Source organism: Tilletiaria anomala (genome assembly GCF_000711695.1).
Source record: "Tilletiaria anomala UBC 951 chromosome Unknown K437scaffold_2, whole genome shotgun sequence".
Classification (NCBI taxonomy): Eukaryota; Fungi; Basidiomycota; class Exobasidiomycetes; order Georgefischeriales; family Tilletiariaceae; genus Tilletiaria; species Tilletiaria anomala.
This window is the reverse complement of record NW_013547020.1, coordinates 344,872-371,189: the sequence shown is the minus strand read 5'-3', so window position 1 is coordinate 371,189 and position 26,318 is coordinate 344,872. Positions and strand designations below refer to the sequence as shown.

General features: G+C 56.0%; 10 protein-coding genes across 10 annotated transcripts; 4 read left to right on the top strand and 6 right to left on the bottom strand.

The window, feature by feature from the left end:
- Positions 1-1,149: 1,149 nt before the first annotated feature.
- K437DRAFT_218998 (uncharacterized protein) lies at positions 1,150-2,767 on the top strand (the record flags this gene model as incomplete). Its single annotated transcript, XM_013390840.1, has 2 exons — positions 1,150-2,159; positions 2,230-2,767. 2 exons carry the CDS (start codon positions 1,150-1,152, stop codon positions 2,765-2,767), a joined length of 1,548 nt encoding a protein of 515 aa, XP_013246294.1.
- Positions 2,768-3,918: 1,151 nt separating this feature from the next.
- K437DRAFT_71999 (uncharacterized protein) lies at positions 3,919-4,664 on the bottom strand. Its single transcript, XM_013390839.1, has one exon. It carries the CDS (start codon positions 4,496-4,498, stop codon positions 4,049-4,051), a length of 450 nt encoding a protein of 149 aa, XP_013246293.1. The 5' UTR covers positions 4,499-4,664; the 3' UTR covers positions 3,919-4,048.
- Positions 4,665-5,818: 1,154 nt separating this feature from the next.
- K437DRAFT_265816 (uncharacterized protein) lies at positions 5,819-7,709 on the bottom strand (the record flags this gene model as incomplete). Its single annotated transcript, XM_013390838.1, has 3 exons — positions 5,819-6,724; positions 6,791-7,549; positions 7,638-7,709. 3 exons carry the CDS (start codon positions 7,707-7,709, stop codon positions 5,819-5,821), a joined length of 1,737 nt encoding a protein of 578 aa, XP_013246292.1.
- A 338-nt stretch (positions 7,710-8,047) lies between these two features.
- K437DRAFT_71946 (uncharacterized protein) lies at positions 8,048-9,707 on the top strand. The gene has a single exon (XM_013390837.1). It carries the CDS (start codon positions 8,151-8,153, stop codon positions 9,582-9,584), a length of 1,434 nt encoding a protein of 477 aa, XP_013246291.1. The 5' UTR covers positions 8,048-8,150; the 3' UTR covers positions 9,585-9,707.
- A 1,234-nt stretch (positions 9,708-10,941) lies between these two features.
- On the bottom strand, positions 10,942-14,435 carry K437DRAFT_71949 (WD40 repeat-like protein). The gene is made up of 4 exons (XM_013390836.1): positions 13,413-14,435; positions 13,007-13,334; positions 11,480-12,920; positions 10,942-11,410 (listed from the first exon to the last, which is right to left on the bottom strand). The coding sequence occupies exons 1-4, from the start codon at positions 14,189-14,191 to the stop codon at positions 11,028-11,030; spliced, it is 2,931 nt and encodes a 976-aa protein (XP_013246290.1). The 5' UTR covers positions 14,192-14,435; the 3' UTR covers positions 10,942-11,027.
- Positions 14,436-15,263: 828 nt separating this feature from the next.
- On the bottom strand, positions 15,264-18,812 carry K437DRAFT_230739 (uncharacterized protein). Its single transcript, XM_013390835.1, has 2 exons — positions 16,846-18,812; positions 15,264-16,758 (listed from the first exon to the last, which is right to left on the bottom strand). The coding sequence occupies exons 1-2, from the start codon at positions 18,633-18,635 to the stop codon at positions 15,312-15,314; spliced, it is 3,237 nt and encodes a 1,078-aa protein (XP_013246289.1). The 5' UTR covers positions 18,636-18,812; the 3' UTR covers positions 15,264-15,311.
- Positions 18,813-19,468: 656 nt separating this feature from the next.
- Positions 19,469-21,097, top strand: K437DRAFT_218941 (Arginine biosynthesis bifunctional protein ArgJ beta chain; the record flags this gene model as incomplete). Its single annotated transcript, XM_013390834.1, has 2 exons — positions 19,469-20,974; positions 21,062-21,097. The coding sequence occupies 2 exons, from the start codon at positions 19,469-19,471 to the stop codon at positions 21,095-21,097; spliced, it is 1,542 nt and encodes a 513-aa protein (XP_013246288.1).
- K437DRAFT_253148 (uncharacterized protein) lies at positions 21,060-21,821 on the bottom strand. Its single transcript, XM_013390833.1, has one exon. It carries the CDS (start codon positions 21,509-21,511, stop codon positions 21,212-21,214), a length of 300 nt encoding a protein of 99 aa, XP_013246287.1. The 5' UTR covers positions 21,512-21,821; the 3' UTR covers positions 21,060-21,211.
- Positions 21,822-22,497: 676 nt separating this feature from the next.
- K437DRAFT_218845 (Metallo-hydrolase/oxidoreductase) lies at positions 22,498-24,088 on the top strand (the record flags this gene model as incomplete). Its single annotated transcript, XM_013390832.1, has 6 exons — positions 22,498-22,787; positions 22,879-23,086; positions 23,166-23,492; positions 23,566-23,677; positions 23,743-23,795; positions 23,882-24,088. The coding sequence occupies 6 exons, from the start codon at positions 22,498-22,500 to the stop codon at positions 24,086-24,088; spliced, it is 1,197 nt and encodes a 398-aa protein (XP_013246286.1).
- An 81-nt stretch (positions 24,089-24,169) lies between these two features.
- Positions 24,170-26,145, bottom strand: K437DRAFT_253142 (uncharacterized protein). The gene is made up of 3 exons (XM_013390831.1): positions 24,520-26,145; positions 24,346-24,428; positions 24,170-24,273 (listed from the first exon to the last, which is right to left on the bottom strand). Exons 1-3 carry the CDS (start codon positions 26,054-26,056, stop codon positions 24,223-24,225), a joined length of 1,671 nt encoding a protein of 556 aa, XP_013246285.1. The 5' UTR covers positions 26,057-26,145; the 3' UTR covers positions 24,170-24,222.
- Between the last annotated feature and the right edge of the window lie 173 nt (positions 26,146-26,318).

The following is a 26,318-nucleotide window of genomic DNA, read 5'->3' as shown; positions in this document are numbered from 1 at the left end:
CTGCGCAAGAATCGAAGAGAGGTGTTGGCGTCGAAGTCGGCGATGGGAGTGTGAAATGCTTTTTGTCCTGCATCTGCTTTCCGTCATCGGCTTTCGGGCGTTTGTCCTTAGCTGTCCGATCGTCGTACTGGTCGACGAGGCCAAGTGTTGTCAAAACATTTCCCTGCGCCTGGGAAACGAGCACAGCTTCGAGCGACGGTCCCTGTGCACTGGCATAAGCACCCTTGCCCCCCTTGCGCCTGCGATACCACATGTAATTATCGAGAATGAAAAGACTCGCGAAATACAAGCCTTCATGCTTTAGGCATTAATGCAACGGGATGTTGAGAAGATGCACATTGCCTTGAATGTCTGCTAGCTGCGAGCAGATGCCCAAGTACGTCCCCGATGGCGGTAAATAAATATGCAGTTGGGGCTCGCGTCAAAATACCTTCATCAATCTAGCCTTGGCATTGTAGCTGTGCCCACCTGATGTCTGTTTGTGTTCTCTACGCTCCGCTGTGGTCCGACCGATGTTACAGTCTGGACCCACACCCGCGAAGTGGCAATTGATTGAGCTGGTTGCGATGGAGGGAAGCGTAGCGTGTATATATATATATATATATATATATATATATATATATTATGTAAGTATGCGGCAGCTGCTGCTCGGGCGCCGCGAGGAAATGGATGAGCGCTACTAGACAAGTAAAGAGAGAGACAAAGGCCCGTGACTGAACGGATCATGGTGTGGTCTAGGTTTCGTTTAACTTTGCCTTTTGGGAGGCGAAATCGCCGCCCAACTCGCTCCGATCACGTCAATCAAGTCCTCTCATCATCCATTGTCCCCGCAAAAAGCCTTGCCCTGATTCCTACTGACCCTAGCAATCCTGCTTGCTTCAACAAGGACTGCGGTCGTGAGTGAAGCGATTCCAAGAGTCTACCTGCAACCACCCGTATTCTGCTCTGCATACAGATTCGACCGTCTCGTTCCTAAAATACACGGCGAGTCGTCAACCATTGGCTGCCAACATTGCGGAGTACAAGTTATGATGCGCTCGTCCTGGCTTTGACAGAATGTATTTCATACCGCCACCTGCCCTGGAAGAGGGGCATAGTGCGAACGCAAGCGCGAATATGGAGCCACGAGAAGGCTCGATGAGCAGCGGGATGCGTCACCCCTCACGCCAACCGCACACGCCAACCCGCTTCGCGTCTCATTCTCCTGACGCTCCGTCCTGGATTTCCGAACGATCGACATCACGCGGATCCTTCGTTGGACAGTCTCGCATGCCAATCATGCACCATGCGGCCGAATTGGACGCTCGTGCACCGCCGTCAGCGACACGGTGGCACAGCGAGAGTAGGACCGTTTGGGGCAGCTTTGACGAGTCGCCAGCAACGGTGGCCGTCAATCCAAATGGCCACTCGTACGACCCAGTGGCGCGCACGCATGCTTACAGCCCAAAACATCTGTCGAAGTCTCGCTCCCGGTCTCAGTCGCGCAGGGGAAGGGTTGCACCAGCAGCAGCAGCTTTTCGAGATCCGCACTACTACTATGGCACAGCGCCGAACCTTCACCAGCCCATACGTCGGCCATCGCCGCAACCACCTGAGAACCAAAGGCAAATTCAAAGAGACATTGAAAAGGGAAAAAGTGCGAAAACACCGGCGCCCAATTCGTCACGAGAACAGCGCATTCTCTCCACTCTTCCATCGTTCATATCGCACTTTCTCGGTCACCGTACCTCGAGCTCCAAGCCCATCCTGGGACCGCTCGTCCGTCTCCTGGGACCTACGCTCGAAACGTGGCTTTGGGCCTGGGTTGGCGCGTTCGTCAGCTTAGGCTGTATCGCGTTGATCTTCACCTGCAGTACCCCATTTCGCAATACAGCGCACATCCCGGAAGAGCTGCCGAGCAGCTGGACCACACCTGTCATCATCGGCAGTTTCGGCGCATCCAGCGTCCTGCTGTTCGGCGCGCCTGCGTCGCCTTTGGGCCAGCCATGGGCATTCCTCGGCGGGCAGGTGACCAGCGCAATCATCGGCGTCGTGGTGACGAAGCTGTTCAAGCTGAGCAGCAAGTACAATCTCGATCTGACGAATCATTCTTGGAATATTGTCTGGGTCGCTGGCGCTTGCTCAACCGCCACAGCGCTCCTGTTCATGTTCCTGACCAAGTAAGTATGCCCCAATTGCAGCATACACGCAAACGTACTCGTCCTAATACCATTTCACATTGTTTTGCAGCACTGTACACCCGCCGGGCGGTGCGACGGCTTTACTAGCAGCGACTTCTGCACCCGTCGAGCACCTCGGCTGGCGCTACATTGTAGTCGTAATGATCAGTAGCGGTGTCATGCTCGTCTGGGCGCTTCTATGGATGAACCTCGGCTCCAAGCGCTATCCAACGCAGTGGTACTCCGGCCCAGGTACTGGCACGGGTCCGGACGTCGTGCTGAAGAGCTACAAGTGGAAAAAGGAACGAGTTTTTGCAAAGCGTGCTGCGAGAAATACACACAGCGCAGGAAGGTATAAAAAGAGCGATGAACACGAGCATGGAGGAGACGAAAAGGCAGCAGACGCTCTTCAAACGCATGACGATCAGGCTAGTAGCGGGGAGACATTACGAAATAGGAGCCAGTCGACTTTTCCCGCAGCCGCAGCTCCTTCCAAGGATCAGAACAAGGATCAGCCCAAACCAGATGTGGATGCAGGCGGTTGGCTTGACGAAACCCCATGGCGTCGTCAGGATGGTGACGACGATGTAAAAGACGAAAGGAGGTGAGATTGCTACGATGGCATCGCTTGCACCGCTAAACACAGATCAAATGTTTTTGTGTGTTCTACAGCGACCTGAACACATATACTTGTGTGCAATAACGCTTGTATTCTTGTCTTTATGCCAATCGAATGTACTAGCAACGCAAGATTCATCGATGGCTTTGCAATCCGCATCTATACCAATGATCGGAGGGGCCCCGCCACACAGCCAGAAGATCTTAAGTGTCGGCGAGGTATGGAGCGTGCTGTCAATCGGTGTAACGAGGATTTCGATACTTTCCGCCAAGCCATTGTTCGCCTCGCTTTCAGCGTACAAAGTCACTTATCCGAGCTTGTCATAAGCACATTGCGCACCTTCGATCGCGATGTTGCGGATGAAGCTCTTGCTCTTGAATAGGTCTTGCACCATGAAAATTTTAGCAATTGACCGATCGCAATCCCAATCTGCAGCGACTCAATGTTTAGGCGTTCGTCGAGTGGCAAATCGCACGTGCCATCCAAAAAGTCACCGTTTCCTTGGCGACGGTCGTGATAGAGCGGGTTGACATCCTTGAAACGAGAAGTTGCCTCCGCCCCAGGCTCTATGTTCTTGGCGAGTCCAATGCGGTAATCAGCCAAAATATTACGGTCTTACGAGCTGTGCTAGCGTCCTCTGTGTGCAGATGTAGCTTCAGATGCAGGACCCAGCGAGCAAGCGCCTCAGCGCGGAGACCAAGTCGATTGCAAAAGGTGTATGTGTGTCTACATTGATGGCTTCGAGCATCGTGTCCCGGTCGTGGCCGAAAGTGTTATTTCTCGAATCAAGCAATGTGCTTGCACAGCATCGATGCCGAGGTCGTCGACAAATGCGAGATTGTTGGCGGCAAGCTGTGCGAATCGAACGGCGAGACGGTGCTGCAACTCGAAGCAACAGTCAGAGTGGAGAAGGCTACTCATTCTGTTACAGAAGATGGCGAGCACTAGCATGCCGGGCAGCGGCTCTGCATTCGTCGAAAGCGGGGCCTCTGAACGAAACAAGTATTTGAAGGATGACCAGCGAGACTAAATACCGCAAAGAGCCGGAGAATGATAGGTAGACTAATCAGCTATGAAGGCGCAAAATGACTGCATCATGAGCGACAAGTTCAGATCGGGCATGCCAAGACCATTTCCGTTCGAACTTGGGGCGGCAATCACTTCGTTTCTTAAAATCTGGCCCCAAAACGAGTCTCCAAGCAGCGGGAAAATAGGATAACTGAAGTGCTCCACAGATTCGACGTTGCGACCTTGTGCCCGGGACAGAGCGCTAGTATGGGATGAGCCCCAAGCCAAAAAGGTGACTGGCACCCAATGCTAGGCTGCGACATCTGAGTCGGACATTTGCTTCCGAAGACGCACGAGAAGGCTCTGATTTGTCTGAGAGGGTTCTTGTTTGGCTTGTTTGGCTAGCTTGCGCGCCAGCTGCAGATGGCCTCGGCAAGAGCTCGATCGGTTGCGCAGGAAACCTTGTAATTGCAGCTTGGAGAGCTTGTGAATTCACTTCGTTACAAGGTTCTTTTGAACACGCGCATGCGGATCTCAAAGCTGTCGACGGCAAGAGTTTTCCTGCCATCAAGCTTCCATAGTTTGGAAGTGGAGACAAACCAACCTGCCGAGAGTCTTCGGACCTCGCGGCAGCCTGTGAAGCTTTGCTTGAAGGACTCGCCGCTGTGGGTATATCCAACCTTTGTGGTCTGCCGTCGTGTGCCGTCTCCATGGTCTGATGAAGAACCCTCCACTGCTCCCATTTCGCAACCAGCGGGGTTAGTTTCTGCCCTTTGACCAAGCATTACAGGTGATGGGTCGCGCATCGCATGCAACGCCAGTCGCCCGCTTATAGCCGTTGCAAAGCGCAGCAGGGTGAATAATTATTTTGACGACAAGGTTCACAGCGCCGTGTAAGGTGCAGCTTCGCGTACTTAGATTGAAGCGGTGGCGTGCAAGTATCTGTAGGCCTGCTGTCCAACACGCCGCTGGCGTGTTCTGACGGATCCATGGCCTCCATTGGCCGGGGTGGAGTGGGACCATGGGCAGTGGCATCGACTGTCTTCATGTTCTGCTTCGCCTTGACCAAGTCTGCGCCTTGTTCACGGTCCGGTGCGATGACCTGAATGAGCTTGCTGTGCCGCTCGTTGGTCCAACGCTGCAACTAGCTGTCCTAGCTTGGGGCCTTGTGCTTCGCATGCAAGCTTTAGTTTTCGCACCTTGTATAGCGGTGGTTTCCAGCTCACAGCCGCTGCATAGTGTCACAGGAGAAATTGCTTTTTCTCTGATGGCAAAGCTCGCAGCGCTGTAGAAGTGACACGTATTTGGCTTTGGTCTTGGGTGGAGCCCCATTTAACGCAGGCGCTTCTGTTGAGAGCTGCAGATAACTTCGGTGTGCTTTTCTGCGCCGAGTCGGCCGTGAGCTCCGACAACGCTGACGAGCTTGGCTGTGCCGCTTTCTGCTCTAATTCTGCGACCAGTCCTTCCAGTCCGGGGCCCTTTACTTGAAACTGACGGCCGAAGCTCTCGCATCTCGTACGAATCCATTGACCCGCGCGTAGCTGATCCACAGCTTCGCAGCCGATAGACGATCCCCTCTCCCCCGCGGATGGTTGGGCAAGCAACTGGGGGTACCGTGCTCGGTGGCCGAGCGTTGCGCTGGCGCCTCCGACTCCGCTGCACGACTCCGAAAGGCCTATGCACGCTTCGCACGGTAGGCTTGGAAGCCGTTGGCCAGCGGAAGCTGATGTTCAGACCCGTTAGAGATGTATGGCCTCGCTTGATAGAGGAGCATGCGAGCCGGCCTGACAGATGAATTGGAGAACTTGCAGCGACAGCCAAAAAAGAGGTGGGTGCCTGGAAACTGGACGTCCCCAACCCCGATGCACTGCTCCTTTTTGGCTTGCCCATACCTCACGGTATCCAAAATCCAAACAGACTTTAACGCCACCCTCAACGAAATGTGCAAGCTGGAGTTGTGCGCTGATACACGAGTGAGAGCTAAATGATGCGCAGGAGACAAGGAATAAACAATGGACGGCATCCACAGGCCTCAATTCTTGATGCCCAGCTTGCCAAATAACTTCCCCTTGAGCCCGTCTTTAACTCCGCTGCCCGCTTCCTCTGACGCTGGCTCACCTGTGCTGGCAGGCCGCGACGAACTCTTGTGCGGGCGAAATGGGCCACCCAGCTGCATACCCATTGTCATGTTCGTGCTCGCGCTTGTTCCCGTGCTTATCGGTGAGCCACTGCTGTCGGTTACGCCGTAGCCGAACGGCAGAGCCGCAAGCGGCGGCCGGTGACCGGACGGCACGAACGCTTTCGGTGGTGAGTGCTGCGCTGGCGCTGACGGCGACTTTGCTCCTGCTGTAGAGTACCCCTTCGGCGGTATACGCGGTGCAGGCTGGCCTTTCGGCTCGAGCTCTGCTATTCGTTCTTTCGAGAGGTAGATCGTCAGGGACGAGGGCGGAATGTACGATGCATTCGCAGTGCTCCCATGCACTTTGGACGGCTCCGGTTTGGGCTTGGGAGGGGCTGGTGGGCCGGGCGGCGGCGCGTTCAGCTTGATAATGGGCCGCCCACCTGGCTTGCTCGCTCTCGATGGTGATGACAACGCTGCCGCTGCGTCGCCGTCCGCTGATGACGAAGGGCCAGCACGAGGCACATCCTCCGTTCGTAAGTATTGGAATAGCTCCTCTCCAGAATTCTTGCCCTTCTTCTCTTCTGGAAGACGGTAGAATGCAGCCTTGACTCCCGCAGCGACAGCGACAGCCTTCTGCGCAGTCTCTGGTGAAGAAGTCTTCAGGAGGATGATCGATAGTCCATGTCCGTGACTATTCGATGTCTGCTCCAATGAAGACTGTGGAGCAGGGCCATCATCTCGCAAGAGCGTTATGCAGTGTGACACGTATTCGGAAACTTCACCCCACGCTTTGATATGAATCTCGTTCGGAGACGTCTGACGGGGAGGGAAGACTTGTTAGTTAGCTCGTCTGCCGAGGCGCAATGGCACATGCGGACCCACTTCGACGCCATCTGAGCTACCACCAAATGAGTGCTGCCTGCCTTTGAGCAATAGAGAATCCACATTGGAAACGAGACCCTTCTTATCAGCATCTTTGCTTGCACCGGCGCTTTGCGCGCCCAAGCTCCCGGAGCCACAGGGCGTGGTGGACAAGTACATGTTCTCCGACGGATCTCGGTACTTCTCATCGTAATCCTGGTCAAGGATCGAGCAGAGGGCCATGAGCATGGCGATCTCGAGCCCTTTGCGATCTTGCACGGCTGGGTCTATGCGTGCAATATTGTGATCGAGGACTTGCATGAATGCCTCAACGGCGGACAGTGGCTCTTGCCGCTGCTTGCTGCCGTTGTCCACACCGTTCGGGATGGCTCCACCCTTGCGTCTCACACCACCTATAATAGGCTTGTAGATGCTGATCCATATGTTAGGATCGGGCGTGCGTATCGCCCAGCAACTATACTCGTTCTTGCCTGGCCCGCCCCCGCCGAATGACGACTCGCGCTTCCAAGCGTACGTGGAGCCCTCCCACTGGAACCTCCATTCCTGCGCGAACGTTAGGCCTTGCTTTTGAAGCTGCGTCGAGGATTCCGGATAGTGCAGCTTGATTAATTTGGTTCGATTGGAGGACGAGGCGGAGGAGACGGATGCCAGAGGCTGGTCGAGTAGGCCATCAAGCAGGATGGTGTCGTAGATTGGTGACCGTCGCGCTCTCTGTCGGATGTAGAGGGGGTGCGAAGTGTCTTTCGACGATGCCTCGACCTGATGACAGAGAAGCGGCTGATCCGGTCAGCACTGAGGACGAAGAGCTATCCCTACCTGCCGGCGAAGCCAGCAGCGTGACACTCACGATATCGACTGTGTCCTGCTGCCGTAGACGGCGCGCAAAGTGCAGCGTGTACAGTTGCGGATCGAGCGCCATGTCGGTTGAATCAAAAGCCGAACCCTCAGGAGTGGGATCGCTTCTCTACTATCTAGTACGAGGGACCCTGCTCTCCGTCCGAGGGTCATACCTATTTCTGTCCGCCCTTATCGACGAGGTCGGGAGACGGTGACGTTTGTTCGATGCTTCGAGGGAACACTGCCACACGATGAGCCAAGTCTGCTCCAACTCCACTTGTCGCTGTCCGTCTGCCGACACTGCCGAAGAAAAACGGCACGTGATCGGCAACTTATTAGGCGAAAGTCACCGATTCTGTTCCCACATCCATCGAGTCAAACCGCCAAGCTACATGGCTACTTCTATACATACAAGCAAAGCAGCCTTCAGTCTGGCATCCGATACGGGCAGAGGCGTCCACGGTCAGTCGCAGGCGTACCAAACTTCCGCACAGACGATGATTCGGGCGCACTTGGCAACACAATGAACCGTGCGAGAGTACAGCGCCGCGGCCTGCGGGGCCCAAGGACGGTGTTCCTCGTCGCGTTCCTTGTGGCAGCGTTCCTCGCCCAGCTTAGCGTTACAGCGAGGGGGGGGTCGGCAGAGACGACCACTGGACAGCCATCCGACGAGCACACTTTCGGGCATCAGACTCAGGAGCAGGGGTCCGCTTCCGGAGAGGATCAGCATTCTCGGCACGCCTTCTCTCACCTACGGCTGGGAAGGCCCGGTCGCGGGTCCGGCCTATCCTCGCAGCGCTTTCCAGAAGACCTGTACGCCCAGCCAGCATTCAAGATCATCTACGATGACCAGAATCCCGTTCGCAATGCTAGCGCTTTAGATTTTCTGCAAGCCTCATCGTCCGACCTATCCCTTCGTGCTCCTACCGCTGAGGCGGCACTTGTTGCGGGACAGGGATGTGCCGCAAACCCGTCGCTCACCGCAAACGGCCGTGGCCCTGGGACGCACCAGCTAATTCGCAGTAGTCGGGATACGGTGCACTTGTGCCACATCCCAACACCGCGCACAGACTTGGCGCATGAAGCCCTCTACTCGTCATCAGCCTATCTGCACCAAATCCTGCACAACGCATCTGGCACTTCCGATGCGCGACAGGAGGAGATTGCAGTCGCTGCACTCGAATCAGAACGCAAGCGCATCATTGCACACGGCCTCACGCTGCTTGAACCACTGAAGAACTACTGTCTATATCAGACGGCCGACTGGTTCACCTACGCTTTCTGCCACGGCCGCAGTATCCGCCAATTCAAGGCGCTCCCACCTGCCACCGCCGTCAACGTCGCAGCGACGCAGCAGCAGAAAGCGCACCAGGCTGGCGCCTCCTCTACCTTGAGTGAAGAGGAGCAACGCCGACAGCGCCGACAGGCGCAATCGCAGATCGTCGAGCGCCAACTCGAGCACGGGCAGATCGTCTACGAGGTCAAGCTTCCGTCCGAACTGGCGGGCACCAACTTCAAAGCCCTCATCCCGCCACAGGAACCGATTGAAGACAAGGATTCCGATGCGTACGTGCTGGGTCGATGGAATCGAGGCGTGGAGACCATCGCGGGGACCAAGTTGCATTTCACCGAATGGGAGCGAGGCCGTTCAGACGATGAACATCCGCGAAGGCGCAGGGAGGTGCGAAAGGGGACCATCGAGGACGGTTCCTCCCACAAGCTCGCCAAGGACGAGCCTGCCGCAGCAATCATGCACGATCGCACGTCGGAAGCGACAAGTGCAGCGTCAGGAACGGAGCTGATGGAGGTCACCCGTTTTGGAGCAGGCGAGGAGCAGCGTTATCTCGCGCAGCCCTGGACCGACGGCACACGCTGCAAGGTCAACGGAGAGCCGCGTATGACTGAGGTTCAGGTGAGCAGCCGCATCGAGGTCTGTACAATTGGCGCGCTCTTATGAATTGAAGTTTCAATATCCTGGCCGCTCGCCTTCCAGTACCACTGCAATCGCAAAGCAAAGGAACGTATCGCTCTAATCAAAGAGGTGACGACGTGCAACTATGTCATTGTCATCGAGACGCCACGCCTGTGCGAAGAGCCCGCATTCCTCGTCGGTCAGGATGAGCACGTCAATGAGATCCACTGTCGGCCCATCGTTGCGGATGATTGGGTCCCGCTGCCCGCTGCTGGCGCTACTGCCTCAGGGATGAACGCAAAGGTGGGTGGCAGCAGAAAAGTGGCGCCTAGCATCGGATCGGTGGCTTCCGCTGCTGAAGATCTGGGTGCGGCAGATGCGGAACAGGAGCAGCTCAGATTGGAGAAGGAGCAGCGCAGAAATACCCATGAAGAGGCGTTGGGGCAAGCACATGAGGAGGGCAAGGGATCCTACGGGCAAGAGAGGGGTGCGCAGAAAGGATCTCCCCAGGATGGTCAGGCGCAAGTGCCCAGTCCATCCCAGCAGGAAAGCGAAGTGCATCATCAGTACCCTGATGAAGCGCTGCTCGTCATGCGCATCGATGAGAACGGCGCAATTGTGCTGGACACTATGACCATCCCTTCGGACCAGTTGGAAGCGCTCGGGCTCGACACCCTCCTGCAAGAGGCGATCGCGCAGGGCGCTGCAGCACCAGAGGGCCACGAGATGCTTGAGATCAAGATCGAGCCCACCGATCTCGCATCCATCCGGCGGCAACGCCAAGCGAAAGGCGGCGGTGCTGGGGCTGGGGCTGGGGGTGGAGCAGCAGGCAAGCGCGAGCCCCCGGGACAGCGGGAGCAGTGGGAACATTTGGAAACGCAGCTTCGCGCACAGCTGACGCAGATGATGGAGCGGGATCGGCATGTGCTGCTTCAACGGCGCAAGAAGCCTCCCGGCACCCAGTCATTGCAAAAGCAAGCCACCGTGAAGAGGAAAGCAGCAGCAGAAGAAGAAGAGTCGGACGTGGCGTCCGCGCACGAGCGCATGAAGGTCATGTCCGAACTGTTCATGCGGGTGCTCGGCATCGATCCAGCGGAGGAACGGCAGCAGGCGCAAGAATTCGACGGCGTTGATGTTACATTCGATGCAAATGACCTGCGCACAGCCGGTGGCACGATGGCGCCGCAATTCCGAGAGCAGACGCTCTATGAACGCGTTGAAAAGCACTACGCAGCCGCTGGTGGCGCACGTGAGCATGACCAGGGTCAGGAAGGAAAAAGCGAAGGGCGGGTTCGCAGGGATGTCGACGAACTATAATCGATTCTGCAATGTACGCCTGAGGTTAGATTGTTGATATGGGTTGTGGTGATTGGTGTGCTGTGCTGGTGATTGCGTATATCATACAAGAAAATGTATGTAACATCAGGCGATATTGAATGCGTGTGCGAGGGAGTATGGGGGCATGTAATTAAAACTTGTGACATGTTCTCAGATGGCCTCCTCCATCGCCTCGTCATCTTCATTGTCAGATGACGGCTGAACAGTCGGGAAGAATGGTGAGCCAGGAGCTTGTGGGGCCGGTGACATAGCCCACGGAAACGGCGTCGGACCATTCGACGAATCCTCGCTACCATCCTGCCGCTCCTCCCTTACTTTGGGCCGAGTGGAGATGGAGGTGGAATGGATGCGTGCGTAACCGGATTGGGATGTCCCGGGTCCCCATATCCGCACTGTCCGATCATCGCTGCACGATGCCAGGATCGCTGCGTTCGTTGGATGCCAAGCAACTGAGTTGATACAGCCCGGTCCATGACCTTCGAGCTTCTCTAACAGTCGGCCAGACGCGCGGTGGTACATGTAGATTGTGGCATCTGCGAGGCGGGCAATGGACGGTTAGATCAAACGTTTATAGAATTGAGATAATTGGGTCAGTGCCTCACCTTCGCTACCACTAATGATAAAGCTTTTGTCCACGCCGCCAAAGCAACTACGAATGATGTGCTTCGTCATTTGATGGCCAAAATAGCGGGACACCATGCTTTGATGTTCAATGTCCCACAGCCTGGCCTCGTTTGGTCGCTGGTTGATCAATGCGTATCGCGAGTCTTCGCTGATCTTAACCGAGCTCATCTCCTCTGCCATGTAGATCGAGCCAGTCTCGACGTGCCGATGCAAGTCAAAGAAAACGATCTTGTACCGCTCGTCACCCATGCTTCGCGAGCCCCCTCCGAGATCAGTGGCGAGGTTGTGGTCTGCCTCATTGCTGGAAATGGATGATGGAGTGCCGCTCCAGCTGCGCGGGGAAGTCGACGAGCGCAAGCTCGAGCGAACATCTGACATGTCGACCATAGGCGCTCCCGACGTGCTAGTAGCATGATAAGTGTGATAGGTATTGCTGTTGCTCGCAACGCTGCCTTGTGCATGCTGAGGCGGTGCAGAATGCCGGAATGCAACGGCAACAAGATGCTTTCCGTCAGCAGAAATGTCAAGGGCGATCAACCTGAATGGCGCTGTCTGCCAGACTCTCTTGACGCTGCCATCCCGATTCCAGAACACCACCTTGGCATCTTCGCCTCCTGTGATAAACCCCGAGCCGTCTGGGACCCAGCAAGCGGCGCCGACGCGGTACATGTGCTCTGTGAGGCGCTTGCTCTTGCCCGTCGCTACGTCCCAGAGTGTCACGTCCGGATCAGAAGTGACAACGAGAAGCTCCCCGTCGGGTGACCAGGCAACGCAGTGGACCGCATCCTGGTGCGGACCAAGCTTGCGCTCAATCTCGAACGTCTCTCCGGCCCTCCAGATGATGACGAATCGGTCTCTGCTGCCAGATGCCAGTCGCAACCCATCGTTAGAGAACGCAATGTCCCAGACCTCGTCCGTATGGCCTTCTAAGACACGTGCCGAGCGCGAAGGGAAATGAGAGCGGTTGGAGCGGTGGTCAACATAGAGTGAGAGATGGGTATTGGAGGGATTGTTATAGAAAGGGTCCTGGTGCTTCTGCAGTGTCTGTGCTTGCTGTAGGAGCGTTGAAAGGCGTCTCGAAGGCAGCATGACCAGAGGTGAGATGGCCTCTGTTATCATAAGAGCACATTTCAGCGAGAATGTGGTTGAGGGGAACGCAAAGTCACCGTTGATTGCGAACGCACCTTCAATCTCCCGCAAGAGTCTTCGTCTGGACGCCTCGCCTGTCCCTTCCCAATGTGCCTTTTCACGCAGCTCTTCTGAGCTAGCACAGATTACTAAGCTCGAAAGCTGCTGCAGCCGCTCTGAACCATAGTTGAGGGGCGCCAGACGCCGTCGCAGCAGCGAAAGCGCCTTGGCAGTCTGCTTGGCTTCCAAAAGTTCCAGATATCGTTGCTGCTGGATGAGAAACTTGATGTACTGCGGAATAAAGAGCATAAGTAGCACGTGTCAGTCATGTGCTCGAATGTTGTTTGCTCGGGCAAAGGATGTGGTAGTGAACGCACTTCCCAATTCCTAGTCTCTGGAGATCGCAAGACGCTCTCGATTTGCACAGCTGGTGCATGTGCAGGCGCTGCTGAGTGCCCAACACCATTCATCACGCCACTACTGCTCGCGGAAGGCGCACCGTTCTTTCCACCGTCTGCTTGTGCGGCTGTGACCGCGACTGTCACAGATGAATGTGGCCGTCGCGACGCGCTGTACATCAGCCCGTCAAGGAGAAGTCGCTCGGCATTGCGCCAGTCTCCGGTGAGGACGGCGCCGCGGAAGGCATTGATGGAAGGGTGTTCGAGAGTCACGCCGGATTCCTGCTCAAGCGCTTTTGCCGCTGATCTGTGTGGACATTGTTGATTTGTGAATGGCAATGTTACCGCAAAGACGAACTGTTGAAATGATTCTATTAGAACTCACTCTAATCCTAGGTCTCGAAGGCTCTGCAGCGTGAGCCTGACAAACTCTCTCGCATCGACTGTGCTTCCCTCATGGAGCGGCCTGAAGTGTCCGTCGTCGGTAGGCAGACCGAGAGCGATCGATGCCGCACTGGGACCCAAATTTCCGCCGTTCGCGAGCCGAGACATGGACCCATTGGGGTGTTCCGTCGTCTTTGTGCTGCCACCGTTGGAAACGGAACCTCGGCGGCTGCCCTCGGCGCGCGGCTTCGCTCCACCGCCACTGCTACCTCCTCCTCCACGTAAAGATCCTGAACTTCCAACAGCAGCAGCTCCGCTTTGCGAAAGCCCGCTGTGACCAGAAGCGCTACTGCCATTACCTAGCACCCCAAGAGCCCCGCTGCGCCCGTACGCTGCACCATTGTGTACGCTCTCGGAGAGGCCTTCTCCGGCCGACGCATAGTCATGCGAAGAAGCGGAAGACGCGGTGCCGACGACGGGCGAGATAAGCGGATTGCCGGCGTCTGTGATGGGCAACAGCGTTGGACTTTCCGCAGACGTGTCCAACGTAAGCACTGAGCCCGATGCCGTTGCGCCAACTGCAGATGATGTTGATGACGACGTGGAATCCATACCGGAAGTCGCGCCTGGCGGCAGCTCGAAAGTGACAGACATGCTCATGTTCGCATCCGCGTCTGCTGGCCCCACACTTGATCCCTCGCCCAAGGAAGTGTCAGTCGCTGAATCTCTCGACATCGAGCTTGGTCTGAATTGCGCTTCTGCTCGATCAGTGCTGCTCATATCGATTCGTGTTCGCTTGGCCCGGGGCTGGCCGTGCAAAGTGTCAGTGTCGGCTGTCTCGATGCAGTCTTGCTCGCCGAGTCTTTCTGATCTAGCTCTGGTTGTACGAGTGCTTGGACCACCTGCCGACGAACCGGACGCAGTAATTGAGGTGGGGTCGATCCATTCGATGTTTCCGTTGAGTGACAGCCCTGAAACGTGTGCACTTGGCCTCCGTGCATGCGTAGTTGCACTGGGTGTAGCTATGAGAGTAACAGCAGGTGCCGTTGGACGTGATGATGTGGTGACCGCGGCACTCGCAGCGGCTCGAGCCAGCAGATGGCTGCCCAAAGAATTCCTATTTCTCCTGCGGAGACCACTGCTAGTCGCTAGGAGGATGCTTTCGGCACTACCGCCGCCTCCACTGACGGACTCGTCCGGCCTATTCTCGCCGTCCTGACTCGAGCTCGCGCGCCTGCTGGACGCCACCTGTTCGGAAATGTTGACGCGATGCACTCTGCCTGCCTCTTTGCTTCCTTGTTCGCTCGTGAATGCCCAGGCCAAGATGGGCAGGTTGATGATCTGTTTCGGGGACGCAATGAGCAATCGAGTACAAGTGGCGATGCCGCAGGAGTGACTTGTATATTGTTGTGGTCGTTGTTGTGCCTCTTCAGGGCTCTGCTATCGGGATCAAGGGTTTCGCCTTGAAGGTCACTACGGTGGCAACACGACTTCCAACGTCGACAGCGCCTGTCGTCACCTTCACGATTGCACTGTGTCTGGTAGCATTGATACGACGACTTGCTCTTAGACAATGGCTTTGAAGACTCATGCTTGTACATACGGCATGCACCTTTATAAGCGCTGCCTTTGGGGGCATTAGCTATTATTAACCCTGACTGTGCCGCCATGTGTGGGGTGTGCCGCGCTGTCTCAGCCTCATCAGCTTGGCTCCAATTCTTTCTTTTTCTTTCCCCAGTCACATCATATGATCACTAACTCCTCCCAATCAAGCTGTGATATTAAGACAAATTCTGCAAGTGCGTTCGCACATGCACACACACTCATGCTGATCGGGGACGTTCGGTAGTACCAGACGTGAGAATTTCACCGACTGAACATACTACAGATGCACTCTGCTTCACGACCGGAACGTGAAGCTCTTGTTCCCGCTTCCCAGCTCATTTCTCTTCCTCGGTGCGCTGCTGCCACTTGGCCCTTGCCCTCCTGCTGCTTTCCCGCCAGCTCCAGCAGCCTTGCTGTTGCCCTTTTTGCCAACACCACTGCTCTTCTTCGGCGCAGACGCTGGCGCTGGCTTGGAAGGCCGAGGAGCGTCGAGGATGCTGAGCTCGTTTGAGAAATCATATTCGGCCGTCGTCTGGCTCTTGTTGCCGCTCTTGCGTCGTTTCGAGATATTCGGCGAGCCGCCCTGCTCGTCCATGCGCGCAGCGGCGCCATCAGCATCTCCGTCTACGCTTGCTGAGTCCCCTGCCGCAGATGCTACCTGCTGCTGCTGCTTGAGCTCCCGCTTCCGCTTCTTCTTCTCCTGTCGCCGGGAGAGTTTGTCCTCATCAACCTTGCGTCCCACTTGGATGACTTCGGCATCAACGTCTTCGCTTTTGTCGACACTCGCATTTGTACCAGCAGGCGTATGGCCATTTGCACTCCTATTTTGCGCCATCGCATCGTCAGCTGCCATCGCGAAATCCACGTTTTCAACTGTGGATGATGCCGGGGCTTGTTTCACGAAAAGCGAATCGTATCGACTGCTCGTACGATCGACAATAGTCTTGCGCTGCGCTTTTGGCACGAAAGCAACGGTCTCGGGTTCCATACTCAAATTCGCATCAGCTTGCTCTGTTGACTCTGTGTCAGCCGCCGCCAGGAGCGGCGGGAGACGGGTGGTGGAGCTGACAAGACCGTCTTGCAAGACATGCACCATCGCAGTTGCAAATTCACGCCGGATAGTGTTCACCTTGCGCGTTCTATGCTCTTCTCGCTCTTCCCCGCATTCTTGATCCTGCAAACTGACGTTGGCGAATGGGTTTCCGCTTTCGGGCATGGCGAATAGCGAGCGCGTCGCCCTCGCCTTCTTTGCCGCCTTTAACGTCTGAGTGGGCGCGTCACGAACAACTGCATGCGGCCGGACATCAGCAGCGTCGAACAGGGCGCTTTGCGGTGCTAACAAACGTGGTGCTGAAGGAGTAGCGATGGACGTCTCGATTATCAACGATGTTGAAGACGAGTGCGGTTGTTGTGGTGAAAGAGGCCAGATCGCTGTGTTGACCTGCATAGCTGCCACATGCACAGCAGCAACAGGAGCAGCAATGACGATGCCCGCATCTTCACCCTCATCCCCATCCGACATCATAACTTCCGGTCCTACGGGCAGCCCGCTGATCACGCGCTCCCGCGCAGTGTCTCGCTCCTGTTCCCAGGCGATCACTTCCCGGTCGATCAGCGCGGCCACTTCGTCGGCACGGCTCCTTAGCGCCGGGAGCGCTGGTGAAAAGAGCGCGAGCACCTCTGCTTTGGTGCGTGGTGCGCGATTGGCGAGTGAGAGGAGATGTGCCGCGGAGAGAATGTACCTGTGGACACGTGAGTTGAACAAAGGAGTGCAGGAATGGACTGTCAGTAACTGCGTACAGCAGACTTGAGAGAGAGAGGTGACCCACCGTGGACTCTCATCCATTTCTCTCGCAACTTCGTCTCGCCACTTGTGAACGGCCTTGACAAGTCTCATCTCCTTACTGTGCTCCAGCCCAAGCAGCGCCTTCTCCTCCTTCTCTTTCCTGCCCTCGAGCGTCATGCGACTCCACAGCTGCCTCCACCCATCGTTTCCCTCGCCTTCTTCGCTCCAGACGGGCTTGGCATACACCTTCGTCGCAGTGCGCTTGCTCCTCTCAAAAACCTGCCGAATCGCCTCGCGACCACTAGCGATGCCTCCCGCTTTCGCGCTCAGCTCCGCTCGGATGCGGTCATAGATGTACAGCAGGCTGTGCGTGTCGCTGCGAGCGTAGTAGACCATCGGATTCGGTAGCGGCCGGATCCTCCAGTCGGCAAGCTGGTACCGCTTATCCGCCTCAAAGCCGCAGTAGCGCTGCAGGAGAAACGCTAGGCCATGCTGCGGCATTTCGAGCACATGGCTCGCGTGATACGTATCGAACAGCCCAACGAGGTAAAGCCCAAGATCGCGCTGCAACCACAGCACGTCGTGATCAGCACCGTGAAGCACCTTCACCTTGCCCGGGTCGGCGAACACTTCGTTGAGCAGCTCGGCGTTCTCGCGCACCTCATCCGAAAGCGTGTCGACAATGTAGTCGCCCCAGCGTGTCGAAAGCTGCATGAGGCATACAAGACCTTGATAGGTGCGGAAGGAGTGGTGCTCCAGGTCGATTGCGATATCCTTCACTCGATCTTCTTGTAAGTGCAACAGCAGTTGACGCACATCGTCGACTGTGCGGACCCATTTAAATGGAACGCCAGCTTCTCCCTCGGGATTTGCAGGATCGAGGTCGGCCGGCTTTACGAGTACGCTGCTTCCGTCTGCGTCTTGGCCACCCGGCTGCTCGAAGGCGAAAGGTGGTGGCTCGGAAGTGATGATCTCGTAATGGTAAGGATGTTTGCGCGGGTCGTCTTCCATCATGTACGCTCCTTGTCGCGGACCTTCTGGCAGCGGCCTTCCTTCTGCATCTCTCGGTACGGGTGGCACCCAGTCCGGATCAGTTGGTTTGGCGTGAGGCCTCCCGAATTTGAAAGGACGAGTCCAAGGGACGTCGGATCGATTGTTCGGAGGTGTGCTAAACGACGTCTGCGGTAATGGATTGATGGATGCGTTGAGTAGCTCTCGCGGTAGCTTTCCCATATTCTTGCCGTTTTGGAGCGACCCAGTCATTTGGCGTTCCCCTGAAATGGCAGAGATGGATGTAGAGGCTTTGGGAACGACCTTCCCTGCGTACTCGTCAAGGCAAGTGTCGGCGCGCTCCAGCAGATGGTCAATCAGGTCACCCATAGTGTTCCCAAATTCGTCTTCATCTAATGAGCGATCTGTGACCGCTTGCTGCTGCTTTCCCTTTCCACTGATCCTATTGTGTCCGGCAGAAAGTAGGCCTCGCCTGCCAGGACCGCTCGCACTCGGCGCACTCTCTGCAACCCATGTCCGCACTCGCTCGACAAGCGAAAGCAGCCTGCTGCTCTCTGCATCAACACTGCGACCAAAAGGGCGGTCGAGCGTCTTGTGGAAGGTGAGGTCGGCCGAGTTGGGGAGCTGGGCTGCATGACGTGTAGGTGGTTGCAAAGCGGATTGCAGGGTCTGCAGAAACGCAGGGAGCGCTGTCTCTGGGTCGGGTGTTGACGCGGATGGGCCAGCTTCTAGTTGAGCTCCATCTTTCGCTCTGGCAGGTGTCCCTTGGCCGGCGTCCGCATCTGCTAGCTTGCCGGTCCACAGCTTGTCCTGCTTGAACATGATGCTAGTGGGCCTGCTGGTTGAAAGCCAATGCAACCGCTTGGATGAGCGATGACCTCCAACCCGCCTTGCTGCTGCTGCGTTGCGGCAACCAGATCGTAGCTGAGCTTAGCTGAGCCCCAGCGCACTCCTATGCGCGTTGCGTTTGGGGACCAGATGATCAGGTGAGGATGGCGGTTGTCAGTGTTAAAGCATGAATAACATTGAGTTAAGATGACTTCAAACGTCCAAATTTCTGTCGAGCAACGAGAAGTCGACTCCCTCACTGGCGAGTGTTTGCTTGGCGACGCAATTCGGTGCAAGTGTCACCAAATGCGAGCCCAAAAATAGGGTTTGCATCCAATCCACACTGGATGCAATGCATCAGTCCATGCTTTCATATGTAAGCACCACCAGGTGTCGCAACTCTATCAGCTGACACTTGAAAGTAGAGAGGGCAACGACTCACTGACGAGATGCCGGGACCTTGGTGTTTGACTGTAGATGGGAGTAGTCGTATTCCGAATTCCGCTCGGCCAAAGCATAGGATGAACTTCGTCTCGTGTCTAGAATCCAGACTCATTCAGCCGGTTGCGGTCTGTCTGATGCACGCATCGTCGGGCTTCATTGGCCCTCTCCATCAAACGTACGCGCATGTCAGGTACTTCTGTCAGCAATCAGTCCATCGGAACGCTCGCTCGCTCACTCTTCGTTTCCTGATCTTCTTGCTGCTTCAAAGCATGCTGCGTCCGTCGCTTCACCGCGCTGTTCGTGGACACCTCGCGCCTCGGATGTGCGCTGTGCCCTCATCGCGCGCCATGCTCTCATCCTCCGCTGCCGCTGCATCAGGGTCAATGGACAACAAGGCCGCACGCTTCGTTCTGCCTATCAATAAAGAAGCGCTTCCGCGCGGCTTTTCCGTGTCCGCGACGTACGGCGGAATAAAAGCTGCGATATCGCCCAAGCTGACCGCGCCCTCTTCAACTTCGAGCCCATCTGCGCCGCCACTCGATCCGAAACCTGACGTAGCGCTGATCGTCTCTGCTGTCCCGGCGTCTGCAGCAGGCACATTCACGCAGAATGCATTCAAAGCGGCACCGGTACTCTTTTCCTCTGCTGTGCTTTCCAACCCGAGCAACAAGGGCAAGGTACGCAGCGTTCTCGTCAACTCGGGCTGTGCGAACGCGGTCACTGGCGACCAGGGGTATCGGGATGCGCAACAGTGCGCGAATATGGTGCAGCAGCTCCTCTCTCCCGCTCCGGGGCTGAAAAGCAGCGCTGAAAAGGGGGAAACGGAAGCCAAGTCCGCCGACGATACGCTCGTCCTCTCGACGGGTGTCATCGGCGTGCCATTGCCTATGCCTGTCTTCAAGAAGACACTTCCCTTTCTTGCATCAGGCCAGATTCTGCGGAACGACGAAGAGGCCTGGTACCAAGTCGCGCGTGCCTTCATGACGACCGATACGTTCCCGAAATTGCGAACTCGGACGTTCCAGCTCGCCGGGATGGAATGCAAGATGGTCGGGATCGACAAAGGCGCGGGCATGATCCATCCCGCCATGTCTGGGCCCTCAGGACTGCACGCAACTCTGCTCGGCCTGATCGCTACCGATGCACCCATCGAAGCTGCCTCGCTGCAGCAGGCCCTCGAACACGCAGTGTCGCGTTCGTTCAACTGCATCAGCGTAGATGGGGATATGAGCACGAACGATACGATTCTCATTCTTGCAAACGGTCAAGCAGTCAATCAGTCTTCCTCCTCCTCTTCCACGGCGCAATTATCGCCCAGCGAAGAGATCTCAGCGCTATCGCACCCACAAGAATTCGCACACTTCCAATCCGAGCTGACAGCCTTCTGCACCGAGCTTAGTCATTTGATCGTGCGCGACGGTGAGGGGGCTACTAAGTTCGTCTCAATCAATGTACGTGGCGCGCCAACCTACGCGCACGCGCATGCCATCGCCAGCTCCATCTCCACCAGCGCGTTGGTCAAGTGCGCACTGCACGGCGCCGACGCGAATTGGGGCCGCGTGCTCTGCGCAGTAGGCTATGCCAAGTTGCCGCCGTTCACTGGTGCGACACAGCAAGGCAGCAGCGAGGCATGGGCGATTGACCCCACGCGCGTGACAGTCTCTTTCGAACTTCCGCCGACCCTCTCCTCCTCTGAAGCACGCACAGCGGACGTACAGCCACTGACCGTTCTTGAGAACGGGACGCCGCAAGAGGTCGACGAAGATGCTGCTGCGCGCTTGCTCAGCCTGGAGGACATTAGCATCGTCGTCGATCTGCAGGGCGGAAGCTGGGGCCAACAGCAAGGCGTGCGCGAAGAGGCTACATACTGGACTTGTGATTTTAGCAAGGTGCGTTTATTACCCCTCGTTCATGGAATGACTCAAGAGGACAACACTGATATTTACGATACTTGTTGGCTGCGTGGCACATTACAGGAGTACATTGCAATCAATGGTGATTACAGGTCGTGATATCTTCCGGAGACTGTCGCCTTTTCGAGCCCTGTAAGGTAATAGGCAACAGATTTCGCTAGGCTCCAGATGCTCTGAGCCACGTTTATCACATCCATGATTACTTGCAATGCGTCACTCGCTCCTCTGAGTCGAGCCGAGCCGTGCTGGTAGGACCAATCCGATAAGATTTACCCTCTTCGGGGCCCGCTCCAGCCTCGAGTTGCAGTCTTCGATCGTATTTTGAGACACAAGCGAAACGAGCAGGCGCCCTTCTTTGAGGTCGCTGCCGAGCGGTACAGCACGATCGCAAGGGATGATGCCAACCTTCCAAACGCAGCAGCGGCAGTTACCGCGAGTATGGCGCAGGCCCCCGAGCAGTTGCATCAAGGCGCAGCGACCCAAGGGACTGCCCAGAAGCTGGCGGCCTTGCATCTCGTTTTCAACATTTGAAGGACTGGACGGCGAGGAAGTCGAGCGGGAATTTTGCCTTCGGGAATCGAAGTCTGTTGCAGTGACCTCAGCGAACACGTATCAGCAGACGGCCCCTGTAGCAAACCACCGTCGTGGAGGAACTAGACGACTGGTACTTGCGCGCGCATTGCCGACACGGAAAAGGTGCGAGCAACAGCAACACCGTCAGAATATCTGAAGCTCGGCAGTACCGTGCTTTTTGGTTTGGCGCGAAAGAAGTTACCGACCATAGAGTCATCTGACAGGTGAGGCCGCAACTGTCGAGCGAGCAAGGTTCGGTGAGAGTGACAGTGGCATATATATATTCATGTTCCCCGTATATGTCAAAGTGATTGAGAGCCAGGGGTCCTGGGTGCCAGCCCGCCGACTTCCGAGAGCGGCCGGGCGCAGGGTCCAACAGGCTTTTTGCGGATCAGGTGGAAATAAAGGGGTGTGGCGATCCGACTAATCCCGTGGTGTATACCCGCTTCGCGGATTCCGTAGACTTTGATGAATAACCTGGGTGCAGTCACACCCGATTCGGCGAAGTTGTACCTGGGACCCGTGGATTTGGAAGAGCAATTCCCGGATATCCTTAGCTCCGCTCTCCGATCAAGCGCATCCATTGTCCACACCCAAATCTGTCAGAGGTGCGAGCGGCTACGTAGGTACCCAGCATAAGGAAACGCTTTTTCTCTAGTGCTCCTTGATTCTTTCCCCCTTATTTGTAACCCTTGGCATCGACGCTCTATGTGTTGGGTGACACGTTGCCGAAAGCACCAATGACTGTTGGTGCTGTGCCAAAGTTGGGCCTCCATTGTATAGGCCACCGTTCTGCGGCGGTCCTGCCTTTGCGATCACGTCCTCGTCTTATCTCCGGGCAGCTGCGAGAGTCGATCTCGTCAGCGGCGTTGAGCGAAGAGCGTTGCTTCTCGAGCGGTGAATGCCTTCTTCGAACCAGCAACGACATGGCGCTCATCAAGGTCCAGCAGAATAGCCGCGACGCAGAGTCGATTGCCCCGGCGTTCTGCCGCAGGTCGCCGCCGCCGCACCATCAAGGCGCCGACCCGACCAAGGCTGGCTTTAAGTCGCCGTGGGCATCCGCAAGGCAGCTTGGCTTATTCTCATTCCTCAGAACGAGGTTGTTCGACTGGAATGAGAAGCCGCTACCTCCAAAGGAGCAGCTCCCGGCTGTGAGAATCGTAACATTTGAAGCGACATCTGGGGATGCATCAGACATTCGCTTCACCTGGCTTGGGTGAGTGATTGCACAGCATCCCTCGTATGGTTCGAATATCTTCTTACTTACCCCTGGCACTCTCATTGTCTCACGGCCGTCCCAACCACAGTCACGCAAGCTGCCATTTGCAGATCCCTGTGCTCTCCGGAGGAACGTTCACCATCATCACAGACCCCGTCCTCTCTCGTCGATGTTCACCTTTCTCTTTTGCAGGCCCCAAACGGTATACAGATGCATGCACCACGGTCGATGCGATCGCTTCGTCATCAGCACCAGGTGCTTGGCCTGATGCAATCGCTATTTCTCACAATCACTATGTGACCTTTGCGCTGTAAACTCTTGAGTGATTGGAGTTCTCTCCTAGTGACGCTTAGTGTTGCCTTGCGCTGCAATCAGGACCATCTGGACCTGGCCACAATCAAAGCCCTCATCTCGCGACCAAACGGCAAGCCCGTTCCTCACATCTTTTGCACGCTAGGCGTAAAAGCATGGTTCCTCTCTCTTGGTCTATCCCCCGATCATGTGACCGAGCTCGACTGGTGGGACCGCCGGGTCGTACAGCGCGAAAGCGATGGCGCCAGGGTTCGCTTCACCTGCACCCCTGCACAGCACTTTTCTGGACGAGGGCTCATTTGCGATAAGACGCTGTGGGGCGGGTGGGCGTTAGAGATCTTATCGCAGGAAGAAGCCAAACGAGGAGCGAAGATTTGGTTTGCAGGTGATGTGAGTTCGAATTCTCTAGGCATACTCTCCTATGTGTGCGAACTTATTGCTGCTTTGCTTGAGTATCATGTAGACCGGGTACAGGCATGTGCCTCGGAAGGGTATGAGTAGAGAAGAAGAGGATCAGATTCCGTCCTGTCCTGCCTTCAGAGAACTAGGTGACATGATGGGTCCATTCGATCTCGGTCGGTAGCATTTAGCACAAACGTTCAAGTATCCGTCGCTCACGCTCCCCTACTTTCGAAAACAGCTTTGATACCCATTGGAGCCTACCTTCCTCGAGTCTTCATGTCGAATGTTCACGTGAGTAAACGTTCTCTGGCATGAGCACAGACACCCAGACTTTATTCATTTTCGGCCCCCGTGGTCCTACATATCGCCTTCAACAGTGCTCCCCTAGCGATGCTGTCCGCATTCACCGCGAGGTGCATTCACGCAAGTCGTTCGGGATCCACTGGGGCGTATTCAGGCTGACGCCTGAAGCACCTGATGAGCCGCCGCGACTGCTCAAGGAGGAGGCAGCGTTGCTAGGTCTTCCAGAAGATCAGTTTGCCGTCTGCGAAATAGGGGAGACGGTCAATGTTGTCGTAGAATGAAGTACAGCTAGAGCCTCATTCCTTGCACATATGATATTGAGCAGACTGCCTCTCAGACTTTGGTCATTGACTGTGATATAGGACAATGCGAGTCAGACGTGCTTTTGTAGCATAATACATGAAGGACTAAGCCTTCAGAGCAGCCCTTGTCTCTTCATCATGTCATACGTCTTGCGCGAATACGTCTGCAGAGAGCGTGGAAAATTCAAGTTTAGCGTCAGACTGGAGGAGCAATGGCTTGAGCGATTGGCATTCACATTTCCGTGCTCGTCTTCGACCTCCTCTGCATCTCCCTGCTCCTCCGCCAGTGCGCGTCCTTGCTTCTTGAGTTTATCGGCCACTGACCGTGCAAAGCAAAGACGAAAAATTAACATCATCGAGCAGATGAACTGTGCGCCAAGTAGTAAGGAAAAAGGAGCGCAGCTACTTACAAGCCAGCGCATCGGGTATTTTGGTAATTTCATGGAAATGCTTTGTGTTTGGCAAGCCGAGAGCTCGCATGCCAAAAGCATGTCGACTCTCTTGGAAATGCTTCTCAAAGTTCTTCCGCCCTTGATAGACATAGTCCGAGCAAATCTCGCACTTATAGTCGACCCCGAGTCCGTGAAGTTTGTACAGCCAATACGGGATTGGCTTACCGTCCCACCCGAGAGGTAATCGTAATGGGTTGTAAATCTTCTCGTTGTCCTCTCCGTCTTCGTCGACGGCAGCTACGGCCGACTCGGCCGCTCCAGCTGCGTCGGGATTATTCGCTTCCTCCTCTGCGCGCTCCGCTTCCGCTTGACGCTCGCGTTCTGTCAGGGCTGCACGTCGCTCAACGTTTGACTTGGTCTCGTTGCGAATGGAGTCGAGCTCCTTTGCATATGCTTGCACTAGCAGCTCTAGGCGCACTGTTATCTTTACCTTTTCGTCTGAGCCTGCACCAGATGTTTGTTTGCTTTTACCGACTCCTGAACCATTAGAATTTCCCTCGCCATTCGTGTCTGCACCAGCAGCCGCAGCTAGTCGTCCTGCTGCTTTTTGGTGCTTAGGAGACTTGAGATGAGCGTCGTAGACTGTCTGCTTCGAGTAAAAGCGTCTGCACGCTTCGCACCAGATGCCTTGACCATCTATGCTCATAGCATTTCCAGCCATAGCAGCCTTTGATTCTGACGCGGCCGTGGGCTGTACATCTTTGCCCAACCCAGGCACTGTGCCAGCCGCCCAATCTTCTTCGAATGTGGCCAGTGCTCGCTCTTCCACCACATCCACATCTTCGAGAGGGCGCGTCTTGCGCAAAAAAGTTGCAAGGTACGACTTAAGAGAGCTGAGATACTTGCGATATGCTTCAGTCCGTTTAGCCTCGTGAGGTATCCGGGACTCCTCGCCGGAGAGCTTGTCGAAGTGATCGAGGTATACCACGTAGGGTAGCCGCTTGACACCCTTAAGGTTCATGTACATATCATGCTGCGTGTACAGGTCCATGAATCGACCAGATGACTCCTCGCCTGAGAACATGCGGTCGACAAAGTCAAGGCCACCCAGGCCAGCTGCGGCGGCGGCAATCTCTGCGCTGCCGCTGGCCCCTTCGCTAGGCAAACCCGAGGAAGACTCTAGCGATGTGAAATCCACGACGAAAGTTTCGGGCGCGGCTTGAGGATACTTGCGGTGGTAGTCTTTGATCCTGTTGAGCCGTTTGTAGAACTCGCCAAACGGGTCGACAGCACCAGAAATGGTGGTCGAGGAGAGCTGCTCAAGCTCGCGAGTCCTTTCGCCATTGACGTCGGCATATAGCTCCTTGAGGTACTGCTTCCGACTGACGATTCGATCCAGCAGCTCAGAGATCTTGTGATCGCGCTTAAGATGCTCCTTGTGCCCCAGCGTTGATGAGGAGGACGAGGACATGAGCAGATCGACCGCAGCCTGCTCATACCGCTCGATCTCCTCGTGTGTCGCACGCGCGACTTCAAAGATGGACGTATCCGCCATCTTGGGCCGCCTCTCAGCACCTATTTGCTCCCGCCGTTACGCCGGCCTATGGATGCGCTCAGTGCGAGCGTTTCAAACGCATGTACAAGTTGCCAAATGCTCGCGGTGAGCAGGAGAGTTGTCGCAAGAGCGGGACGAAGGACCAAGCAATGAAGTTCGCTCTGTGATGGCGTTCTGGTTGCAGCGGAACGCGAGTCTCTTCGGCCACCTGAGACGCGCAAGAGAAGAGAAAGTGCATCTCACATCTCTCACGCTCTCTCAA